Source organism: Rhinatrema bivittatum, chromosome 19 (genome assembly GCF_901001135.1).
Source record: "Rhinatrema bivittatum chromosome 19, aRhiBiv1.1, whole genome shotgun sequence".
Classification (NCBI taxonomy): domain Eukaryota; kingdom Metazoa; phylum Chordata; class Amphibia; order Gymnophiona; family Rhinatrematidae; genus Rhinatrema; species Rhinatrema bivittatum.
The window spans coordinates 30,249,049-30,260,164 of NC_042633.1; the positions used below are offsets into that span (position 1 = coordinate 30,249,049).

The following is an 11,116-nucleotide window of genomic DNA, read 5'->3' on the forward strand; positions in this document are numbered from 1 at the left end:
CTGACTTTCATGCTAACCACACTGAATATTTACCTGATGTGTCTGCTTCTGTACGCCCTAAAAGCCAGGCTGATGTTACATAGCCTGGTGGCCACCCTGGAGGAGATCTTGCTATACCCCCATCCCAGCAGAGGATGAAAAAGGATGATAATCTATGGCAAGGGTTGAAAGATGGAGAAGAGCTGGGGGTAGGGGGGGGGGGGAGCATCATATTATATATCTGGATATTTGCAGTTCATCTTTCCAAACAATGGTCAAGGCAGCTAAAAACCTTAATAATATTGAGGTAAGGATATGTCCCTGCCTCAGAGAACTTACAGTCTAAGTGGATATCGGAGGCAATGGGAGATCAAGTGACTTTCCCAAGGTCACAAGGAGAAACAGTGGTGGTGGGGATGTGGGATTTGAACCTGGGTCTTATAGTCCATTGCTCTATCAGCCTACCCTTCCACTTAAAGATGCTTTAGAATAGAGGATAAGGACTAAGACCCTAGGTCTCCTAACACATTAGCAATCATAAAATTATCTTGCCTTCCACTTTCTGATCACCCATCAAACCTCCTTTATCCCTGTCACTGAAATAACTTTTATGATTCTCTTATGGTAGCCACACTGCTTTATATAAAATGCATTCTTTTGCTCATTGGATTCTGACTTGAAGAAGAAAGGATGAGCTCCCGAAACCTAGTCAAGATATATATTTAAAGCAATACAAAGGGATCGCCTTATATTTTTTGTTGTTTGTGTTTGTCAACCTTTATTTCTGTGCATGCGTTATCGGAGTGCCAGTGTCCTAGCTGGGGCTGAAGACAAGAGCAGCAGGGGAGCAGCCCCCGGGAGGGTAGCAAAAGAAGACGCAGACCGCAGAGAGCGCAGGGGTTGTGCATGGAGCGAGGGGTAGGGAGGGCAGGCGCTGTGAGATACCATGGGCAGGGGGCAGAGAGTGGAGGAGCAGGGTAGGCAGAGGCAGGAAGAGGAAGTCTAGGGACCGTGGATGAAGCAGGGGCAGGGAGAGCGCCCAGAGAGGGAGGGGCCTGGGCATGCGTAGCAGGGAGAGCGGCATGGCAGCTGCCAGTGCCAGGCACTGAGAACAGTGGAAGGGGAGGTGAGGGCACCCCAGCCCCGGAGCAGCGCTGCACCCCCAGGCAAGGAGGTTCCCTGCACCGGTAAGAGGAGGCCTGGCCTCCGGCCCTGATCTGGAGAGGGGGCTCGCTGCCAAGGCCCGGCCTGGACTTTGACCTCAGGGTTGCAAGAGGCCTCCAAGGACCTACATGGGATCAGCAGCTCTTTCCCATGCTGAGGGCCCGTTATTACTGCTTCCCCCTCCCCTGGGTTTTTGCTGGTAATGAATGAATGAATGAATGGATTTTCTCTTTATTTAGATTAATTTTCCGCCAGATCGGAGCGGCATGCCCCCTCCAGCCAGGGTCACTGGGCTTATCGCTCCCCTGTTATTGCGCTGGATGCTTCCGCCAGCCCTATTTATGGCCACTCCCGCCGGCCGGCCATACTGCGCTGGACACCCCCTTCTTATTGCTGTCAACCCTGCCCTGTTTTGTTACTGTTATTAACAAACCTCCATTGGCCTAGGTAGCTATTATTAGTGTTCCCCCGTCCTCTGTTACTGCTGTTAATGCCTCCCCCGACCTGCTAGTGCTAATGACGCTCCCCACCATCCCGTGTTACTGCTGTTAATGCCTCCCCCGACCTGCTAGTGCTAATGATGCTCCCCACCATCCCGTGTTACTGCTGTTAATGCCTCCCCCGACCTGCTAGTGCTAATGACGCTCCCCACCATCCCGTGTTACTGCTGTTAATGCCTCCCCCGACCTGCTAGTGCTAATGACGCTCCCCACCATCCCGTGTTACTGCTGTTAATGCCTCCCCCGACCTGCTAGTGCTAATGACGCTCCCCACCATCCCGTGTTACTGCTATTAATGCCTCCCCTGACCTGCTAGTGCCAATGATGCTCCCCACCATCCCGTGTTACTGCTGTTAATTCCTCCCCCGACCTGCTAGTGCTAATGATGCTCCCCACCATCCCGTGTTACTGCTGTTAATGCCTCCCCCGACCTGCTAGTGCTAATGACGCTCCCCACCATCCCGTGTTACTGCTGTTAATTCCTCCCCCGACCTGCTAGTGCTAATGATGCTCCCCACCATCCCGTGTTACTGCTGTTAATGCCTCCCCCGACCTGCTAGTGCTAATGACGCTCCCCACCATCCCGTGTTACTGCTGTTAATGCCTCCCCCGACCTGCTAGTGCTAATGACGCTCCCCACCATCCCGTGTTACTGCTGTTAATGCCTCCCCCGACCTGCTAGTGCTAATGATGCTCCCCACCATCCCGTGTTACTGCTGTTAATGCCTCCCCCGACCTGCTAGTGCTAATGATGCTCCCCACCATCCCGTGTTACTGCTGTTAATGCCTCCCCCGACCTGCTAGTGCTAATGATGCTCCCCACCATCCCGTGTTACTGCTATTAATGCCTCCCCCGACCTGCTAGTGCTAATGACGCTCCCCACCATCCCGTGTTACTATTAATGCCTCCCCGACCTGCTAATGCTAATAACGCTCCCCGCCATCCTGTGTTACTGCCTCCCCTGACCTGCTAGGGCTAATGACGCTCCCCACCATTCCGTGTTACTATTAATGCCTCCCCCGACCTGCTAGTGCTGATAATGCTCCCCACCATCCTGGGTTACTGCCTCCCCCGACCTGCTAGTGCTAATAACGCTCCCCACCATCCCGTGTTACTGCTATTAATGCCTCCCCTGACCTGCTAGTGCTAATAACGCTCCCCACCATCCCGTGTTTCTGCTATTAATGCCTCCCCTGACCTGCTAGTGCTAATGACGCTCCCCACCATCCCGTGTTACTGCTATTAATGCCTCCCCTGACCTGCTAGTGCTAATGACGCTCCCCACCATCCCGTGTTACTGCTATTAATGCCTACCCCGACCTGCTAGTGCTAATGACGCTCCCCACCATCCCGTGTTACTGCTATTAATGCCTCCCCCGACCTGCTAGTGTTAATGACGCTCCCCACCATCCCGTGTTACTGCTATTAATGCCTACCCCGACTTGCTAGTGCTAATGATGCTCCCCACCATCCCGTGTTACTGCTATTAATGCCTCCCCTGACCTGCTAGTGCTAATAACGCTCCCCACCATCCCGTGTTACTGCTATTAATGCCTCCCCCGACCTGCTAGTGCTAATGACGCTCCCCACCATCCCGTGTTACTGCTGTTAATGCCTCCCCCGACCTGCTAGTGCTAATGACGCTCCCCACCATCCCGTGTTACTGCTATTAATGCCTACCCCGACCTGCTAGTGCTAATGACGCTCCCCACCATCCCGTGTTACTGCTATTAATGCCCCCACCCCATCCTGTTATTTGCTAATAACATTTCCCATCATTTTGTGTTACTGCTATTAACACTGCTCATCTTCCTGTTACTGCCATTAACTCGCCCCACTGTCTTGTGTTACTGCTGCTTCCTTTGTCCCCTGGTACCTTATTAACGCTTTCCTGGCATATGTAACTACTGTTACTACTCCCTCCTGTTCTCTCTTAATGCCTTGAACAGTCCGCACCATATACCCTTTTGCTTATCGTGTTATTTAACCAATTTGTTCCATGTAACTGTTACTCTTTTTATTTAACTACACTGCTCCATGTAAACCGATACGATGTGCAAACAGTAATCAGTATATAAAAACCTTTAAATAAAATAAATAAATCAATCCTCTGTTACTGCTGTTAATCCTCTTCCTGCCCTATTAATGTTCCCCCCGGCCTGTTATTGCTAGTAACTCCACACCACCTTGTGTGCCTGCTATTAATGCTTCCCTTTCTTGTATTCCTGCTGTTAATCCTCCACCCATCCTGTGGTACTGCTATTAATGCTCCCTCTCTGCTACTCTTGCTGGCCACGGCTCTCCCTCCCATACTGTGTAACTTCTCTGTCCAACCCTTCCCAGTGGTGCAGCTATTACTGGGAGGGTAAAATGTCATTTTCCTCCCGGAACTTGATCACAAGGCCGCATCCTCAACTAGCACTGAGACAGGGTCCCTAGGATATCTAATTTTTATCTTTTCTGGCTTTCTACTTGTTTTTGTAAAAATAGTATAGTTATGTTTAAAAGAGTAGGGTTTATAAAGATATATTGTATTTTTTTTCCTCCTATTATTTTACTTTATTTGTTATTTTTTGTTTTGTTTTTTATTTTTATTGTTTCTTAGTTAAAAATAATTTTTAGTTACTTATTTTTTGATGCAAGTTTTAATTTAATGTTGTAAACCGTCTTGGTCAAACTTTGATTGAAAAGATGGTATAGAAATATTTTTAAATAAATAAATAAATAGCACTGAGCATGTTACCTAGCGACTCTATTCTGCTGCACAAGGTTCCTGTCCCTCTATTATTGGAGGGACAGGAACCTTGTTAGGTCCCTTTTCTGGTAATGGACAGTTAGGTCCATTACCAGAAAAGGGCCTAACTGTCCATCCATTCTGCCCAGCAGGTTTGTGGTAGTATCTGCTGTGCCATACAGGTCTCCCCCATACTTAGTTTCCCAAACCCTCAAAGTCAGGGCCCTTATTGCTTGCTGTCTGAGTCCAATTCCCCATTACCTCTTGCCGTTGAAGCAGAGAGCAATGCTGGAGTTGCATCAAAGGTATCAGGCTTATTGGTTAAGGGTAGTGACAGCTGCATCAGTGAGTTACCCCCATGCTTATTTGTTTTCCCAGACTATAAAATTCAATGTCCTTGTTGGTTGCTGTCTGAGTCTAATTCCCCTTTTCCTCCTGCCGTTAAAGCAGAGAGCAGTGATGGAGTTGCATCAACAGCATGAAGGCTTATTGGTTATTCACAAGCCTCCTATGTGGGACCGGAGCAAAAGCTTTGCTGAAATCCAAGTAGATGACATCGAGTGCTCTTCCTCGATCCAATTCTCTAGTCACCCAATCAAAAAGTCAATCAGATTTGTCTGACAGCACCTTCCCCTGCTGAATCCATGCTGCCTCAGGTCCAGCAACCCTCCAGACTTGTAGATAGTTCACTATCTTTTACTTCAGCAGGGACTCCATTACTTTTCCCACCACCGAGGTGAGGCTAACCTACGGCCTCCTCTCTGCTCCCACTCTTGTGAAGCGGGACCACCACCACTCTTCTCCAATCACTCGGTACCACTCCCGTTCCCAGGGATCTATTGATCAGGTAATGCAGCGGCCCCTCCAGCACATCTCTGAGCTGGGATGAATCTCATCCTTGTCCACTTTCAGGTTTCCTAGCTCCTCCCATACATTCTCTTCTGTAAATGGATTTGTCTACTCCACTCCCATCCACAGTCTCATTAACTAGCGAGGGTCCTTCTCCAGGGTCCTCTTTAGTGAACACTGAACTGAAGTATTTGTTTAATATTTCGGCCATTTCTTCATCTATCTCCGCACATTGATCATTGTCACCTTATCACTTCGGACCTTTCTCCTTTCTCTGATGTATCTGAAAAATGTTGGTCACCGCGCTTTACCTCTTTGGCAATCCTTTCTTCTGCCTGACTTTTCGCTTTCTTGATTATTTTCTTCCTCTCCCTCAGTTTCTCCAGATATTCTTCCCTGTGTTCCTCCCTTTGGGATCCTTTATATTTCTTGAACGCTGCTCTTTTTGTCTTTGTCAGCCACCTCCTTTGAGAACCAGATCGGTTCCTTATTTCTCTTGCTTTTGTTTACGTTTCTAACATTTAGATTTGTTGCCTTTGTAATTGCTCCTTTTAGTTTGGCCCACTGTTGTTCCACTGCACCCATTTTCTCCCAGGCGTCTAGTTCTACCTCCAGGTACGTCCCTGTTTCCACAAAGTCTGTATTTTTGAAATTTAAAACTCGGGTCTTCGTGTGACCTCTCCATATCCTATTTGCGCTATCAAACCAAACCGTTGGATGATCACTGGTGCTGAGGTGGGCTCCTACCCGGACATTAGAGACACTACCCCCGTTAGTGAGCACTAAATCGAGTGTAGCTCCCTCCCTCGTGGGTTCCATTACCATCTGTTTGAACAGAGCTCCTTGCAGGGCATCCACTATCTCTCTATTTCTGTTAGATTACGCAGAAGGGATTCTCCAGTCCACGTCCAGCAGATTAAAATCTCCAACAATCATCACTTCGCCTTTCTTTCCCACCTTTTGGGTGTCTTCAGCCAGATCTCTGTCCAGTTCTTCCGTGTGAGTCCGAGGCCTGTAAACCACCCCAGTAAAAATGGATGCCCCGTCATCTTGTTTTAGGACGGCCCATAGTGCTTCTTCTTTGCCCCATCTTCCTTGCAGCTCAGATGTTTGGATATTGTTTCTGACATAATGAGCCACTCCTCCCCCCCCCCCCCCCGTCCTGTCCTCTCTGGCCTTCCTTAACAAGTTATAGCCCGGGATGGCCGCATCCCAGTCCTGAGACTCCGTGAACCCGCTTCCACCATTACAGCCTGCAGGACTGGGATTGCCCAGACTATGAGCATTTGTGCTGATAGCTTTCCAGCTTCTGTCGTTCAGGTTTCTGCTTCTCTTGGACTTGTTTTGTGCCTTATTCAGCTGACTCTTGTTATCCCCTGCACCCTTTCTCTTGGTATTTGGGGGGTGACATTTCTAATTTCCTTCTGCCGGGTTATACCGCTACCCTAGCTGACCATTTCATCCCCCTGGGTCCTAATCCTATCTTTGTGTGCCCTGTTTCATGTTCCCCACGCATTATCTGTACGAGGAAATTTACCTTTCCTCTGACTGTAGCCCGCCTTGAGGCTCGCTTGGAAAAGGCAAAATAGCAAATGTTCACAGAGAAATAAATGAAGACCCCGCCAGTCCTGTGTTACTGCCAGGAAGGCGTCCCCTGTGCTCTTATTGCTGGTAGTGTTGCCCCTGTCCCGGGTTACTTCTGTTAATGTCACCGTCCCTTCCCGTTCTCTTTTATGGGAACTAGTGCACACCTTCTCTTCCAGGTTGCCCTGAGCTTCCTCCAGTTCCAGGGAGTGTAGTACGCATGAGTAAAAGGTGCTGACTAGCCTCTTGTCTCCCTGCCCGTCTCCTCTTCTGTTTCCTCCCAGGTGACCTCGCGCCACAGACCCTGTGGGCTTGCCCCTCTGATGAATGTCCACTGGTGGCCACAATACTGCAAGGGGACCGTGCCACTGCCAGGCAGGAACGCAGGGACTCACCATGGCTGAGCTCGGCTCTGATCGGGTGAGACAGTTTTTAAGTGAGCAAGTGAAAGGCGCCACTGGAAAGTCAGTCATGGGCCCCGCCTCTCTTGGCTAATGTCTGGGATCTCAGGCAGCAGGGATCAGCCCTTTGCTTTCTGCTCCAGCTCCTCCCTTCCCAGGCAGTGCACAGGGAACAGGAGGGGAGGGAGCAAGGCTGGCATGGACAGAGCAAAGCAAAGAAGAGCTACTCTGCCCCCCCAGTCCAATCCCCTCCAATCCCCTGTCATTCCCCTCTCCTCCTGTCCTGTGTAGGTAAAAGGAGGAGAGGAGGTGAGCCTGGAGCAGATTCACTCTGCTCCCTCATCCAGCCCTGTTGTTCCCTCTCTCCCTCACATTTTGGTGCTGGGACAGGAGGGGAGGGGGTGAGGCTGGAGCTCAAAGCTGAGCCCCCTACTTTCCATTCCAGCCCCTTCCTCTTCTGTCCTTAAGGTAAGAGGCAGCACCTTGGGAGAGGGACGACACGAGGGGAGAGACTGGAGCAGAAAGCAAGGGGGGGCGAACTCTTCTTGGTCCTGCGGTGTCAGTTCAGCCCCTTCCCTCTTTGCCCCGGGGGGCTGCCTTTCCCCAGGAGCAGAAAGCTCCAGGCCTCAGCTCTTGTTTGCGGGATGGAGGAAGAAGAGGTGGATGCTGAAAGTGGAGCGGGAAGGAGAGGGGAGGAATGAGGAGGATCTTAGTCCCTTCCTGGCCGTTAAATGTTAGTGGACCTGTCTCCAGGAGCGTGTCCGCATTTACTGCTGAGGTAAAAAAGATTTGGACAATGTCCTGGAGGACAGGCCCAGTAACACTTATTAGCCCCGTTACTTGTGGGCATCCGCAGCTTGGAACAGATCTACCGGGGACTTCCAAGTGATCCGGACTGGATGCCGGGCTCGATGTTTTTATCTTCTCCTTCCTTCTGCCACGGAGGGGTAAATTGCCTGCCCCCCTCCCTCACCTGGGTACGAGCGCGTGCATTCTTCCACCCCCCCCCCCCCCCACTTCAAGCCAGAGATGTTCTGGGTGAGGCAACAACCCCTGTTTATTAACCTCAAAAAAAAAAAGCAGGCACAGGTAGCTGCCGGTGCTGTTTTGTTTTTTTTCTCCCGGGCGGTTTTCATGCCTTCCCCTTTTGAGAACTGGTGCAAACTCTTTGGGTGGATGCAGCTGGGCACGTTGCATCAGAAGGCCCTGATCGGGAAGTTGGGCCTGTGAAGGAACCTAAGAAGCACACTATGCAGAGGCGAACCAGATATCCATCGAGCCCAGCGTCCTTGTCTCCGGAAGCGGCCACTCGGGTTGCAAATATCCGGCGGAATCCAAAAGAATAGACGCGTTCCTCCTTGCTCATAACCAGGGATACTCAGTAGCTTTCCCACAGGATCCTCAGTGGGGAGGGAGTGAGGGGTAAAGCCTGGCATGGGCACAGAGGATCCTCTGCGGTGAGGGAGCAAGGGCTAAAGCCTGGGATGGGCACGGAGGATCCTCTGGGAGGAGCAGGGGCTGAGGAGAAGGGATAAAGCCAGACATTGGGGAAGGTCTGCGGTATAGCAGCAAGAAGTGAGAGTGGGCCAGGCACTGCCTTCATTAATTACCATCAGAATCTTCATATTGTACGATAATACTCAAAGCTCTGATACAGAGAGAGGGCATCCCTGGTAGTAGAGGTGATCTCGGAAGGTGCCACTATGTTGTGTTTTTCCTTGCTAGGCCTCGGTGACGTTCAGCAATGTGGCGGCTTATTTCTCAGAGGAAGAGTGGGAGGTGCTGGAAGAGCGACAGAAGGAACTTTACAGGGGCGTGATGAAGGAGATCCATTGGATATTGATTTCTCTGGGTAAGGGTCATGGAAATTGTGGGGTGAGGTGGGGCAGGGAAGACGATACTGCTTCTTCTCAGGTCCCTCACACGAATGCCCTTTGTTTGCTCCTCTTGGCTTCATGGGATCTCTTCATTGTAGCTCTCACTAAGCAGTTGACCCCCATCAGATGACGGATTGCATCGTCAAGATGGTTCCTCACCATCGTAGCCTGATTCTCCAAATGGGAGAGGCAGGGTCTAGTGGGTTTGACGCCTCAACTTTCTGGCTTCCCAGGCAGGAATTCCTGTGACTGAGGTAACAGGAGCAACTGCCCCGATGGGGAGTCCATTCTATGGCAGCCATGGTTTTGATTCCCTTTTCCTCGCACGACTCTACTGAGTCTCTCTTGCCACAGAGCTGATTGAGAAATATTCCTCCCGTTCCTGCATTGTCGCAAAGTGGGGCAAAGCTTTTTATTAATCAGACCTCCTATCTTTTATACCCTTATTATTATCGGAAATGTAGATATCCCGCTTCAGTGTAGACAGGTGGATGTTCTTGCTTTCTCTGTCTTCCCTTTCCCCCACTCCTCACGTGCTCTCTCCCACAGCATCCAACGATACGCAGATCAATGTGTGTCATGGCTCATACCCCTCTGATATAGCTCTTTGAAATACGTGCCATGTTTTCAGAAAAGCCCAACCGCAAGAGCTGGTCAGTCGCCGGGCTATTCGTTTTGGAGAAACCGAAGCACCCCGAGTGTCGAGTGAGCAGTGGAAATGACACAGGTGCCAAACTCTTCACCCCTGCTCTCTTTAAATGCCAGGTTACACTATCGTCAATGCCGATATTCTGCTAAAGATCAGGTCAGGGGAAGAGTCCTGCCGCAGAGACCGCCTTGACTCGGAGGGAGGAGGACATGCCGTGGACCTCAGTACCTGTGAGTTTAAGTTGACTGCATGTCTCCCAGAGCAAACTCGTTTCCCCCCACTCCAAAAATGTCCTGACGACCTCTTGACTTCGTAAGTCAATCAGCTTAGCCAAAGAGGATTAAAAAGTACTCCTGGCTTTCTTTTGTATTTTGTGGCAGGAGATGGGGGTGCTTCGGTGGCTTTGGGTTTTTTCTTATTTTATTTTATTTATTTATTTATTTTAGCTTTTTCACGTTATCTGCATATGATTGCAAGGTTGTAATCTGCCGTTTTGTCTTTAACCAAAATATTTCGAGAGCTGCATCCTACACGTGGACATTATTACAGTGACACGCTCCACTGCATGATACGTGCCTACATGTTCAAAGCCGTTTATGCTCCTAAAACACTGTTTTATGCAAAAATGTGCCAGGCTTTGCGAGCAAAAAAGTAACGCACATAACCCCACGCCAAAAAAGAGACTCTTCAGCGGGACGGAACCGGAGGGGAGTTTGGATTTTATGTGCACGCTTTAGCTAAAAAAAACCCCCCCCAGAAACCACGCGGGTCAATCTGCACATGGGAGTTACGCCACGTCAGGAAGCTCGTGAGAGATTTTCCCACGTAGACAGCGTGTGGCAAGGCCACGGGTCTTGTCTTGCCCCAGCCTTTTCCTGGGTTTGAAAAATTGACCCTCCCCGACGGCAGCGTTCAAAGCCGTTCCTGCACGGGCCGGCGTTCTCACCCGCGGAACCAAGACTTTTTGGAAGATTGCACCTCCCCTCTCCGTGGGCGAGAGCACGCCTCGTCGTTCCGCATCATGCCAGAGGTGGTCCCGGGGAGGCAGGGGAAATAGCCATAGAAAAAGAAAAGCAAGCGCAAATCTCTGCCGGGTACTTTATTCCAGGGCAATAATCCAAAGCATAGCTACAGCCAGGGGCCTCTGCCCCATTCCCAGCCCCCTGCAACTAAGAGATGCCATTCAAATTCGATCTGTGGTTCCCCTCCCCAGCACCCCCAGTTAAGATCTGCTGTTCCACACCACCCCCACTCTGGCTTCCAGCTGACACGGGGGGGGGGGGGGGGTTCTTACAGCCGTGGAAGTTTCTTTTCGCAGACAGGCGAGCGGCTGCACCTCTGGGGGCCTCTGGGTAGCGCCTGTGGCTGGCTGAGCGGG

General features: G+C 50.6%; 1 protein-coding gene across 1 annotated transcript; it reads left to right on the forward strand.

The window, feature by feature from the left end:
* The first annotated feature begins 1,013 nt into the window (after window positions 1–1,013).
* Window positions 1,014–9,887, forward strand: LOC115080315 (zinc finger protein 773-like). Its single transcript, XM_029584466.1, has 4 exons — window positions 1,014–1,166; window positions 7,096–7,231; window positions 8,938–9,064; window positions 9,721–9,887. Exons 2-4 carry the CDS (start codon window positions 7,139–7,141, stop codon window positions 9,885–9,887), a joined length of 387 nt encoding a protein of 128 aa, XP_029440326.1. The 5' UTR covers window positions 1,014–1,166; window positions 7,096–7,138.
* Window positions 9,888–11,116: the final 1,229 nt, after the last annotated feature.

Coding starts and splice junctions, on each gene's coding strand:
- LOC115080315 (XM_029584466.1), top strand. CDS start 7,139: ATGTCCACTGGTGGCCACAATACTGCAAGGGGACCGTGCCACTGCCAG. Junction 7,232..8,937: donor CTGAGCTCGGCTCTGATCGG/GTGAGACAGTTT, acceptor TTTCCTTGCTAG/GCCTCGGTGACGTTCAGCAA. Junction 9,065..9,720: donor TTGGATATTGATTTCTCTGG/GTAAGGGTCATG, acceptor CCATGTTTTCAG/AAAAGCCCAACCGCAAGAGC.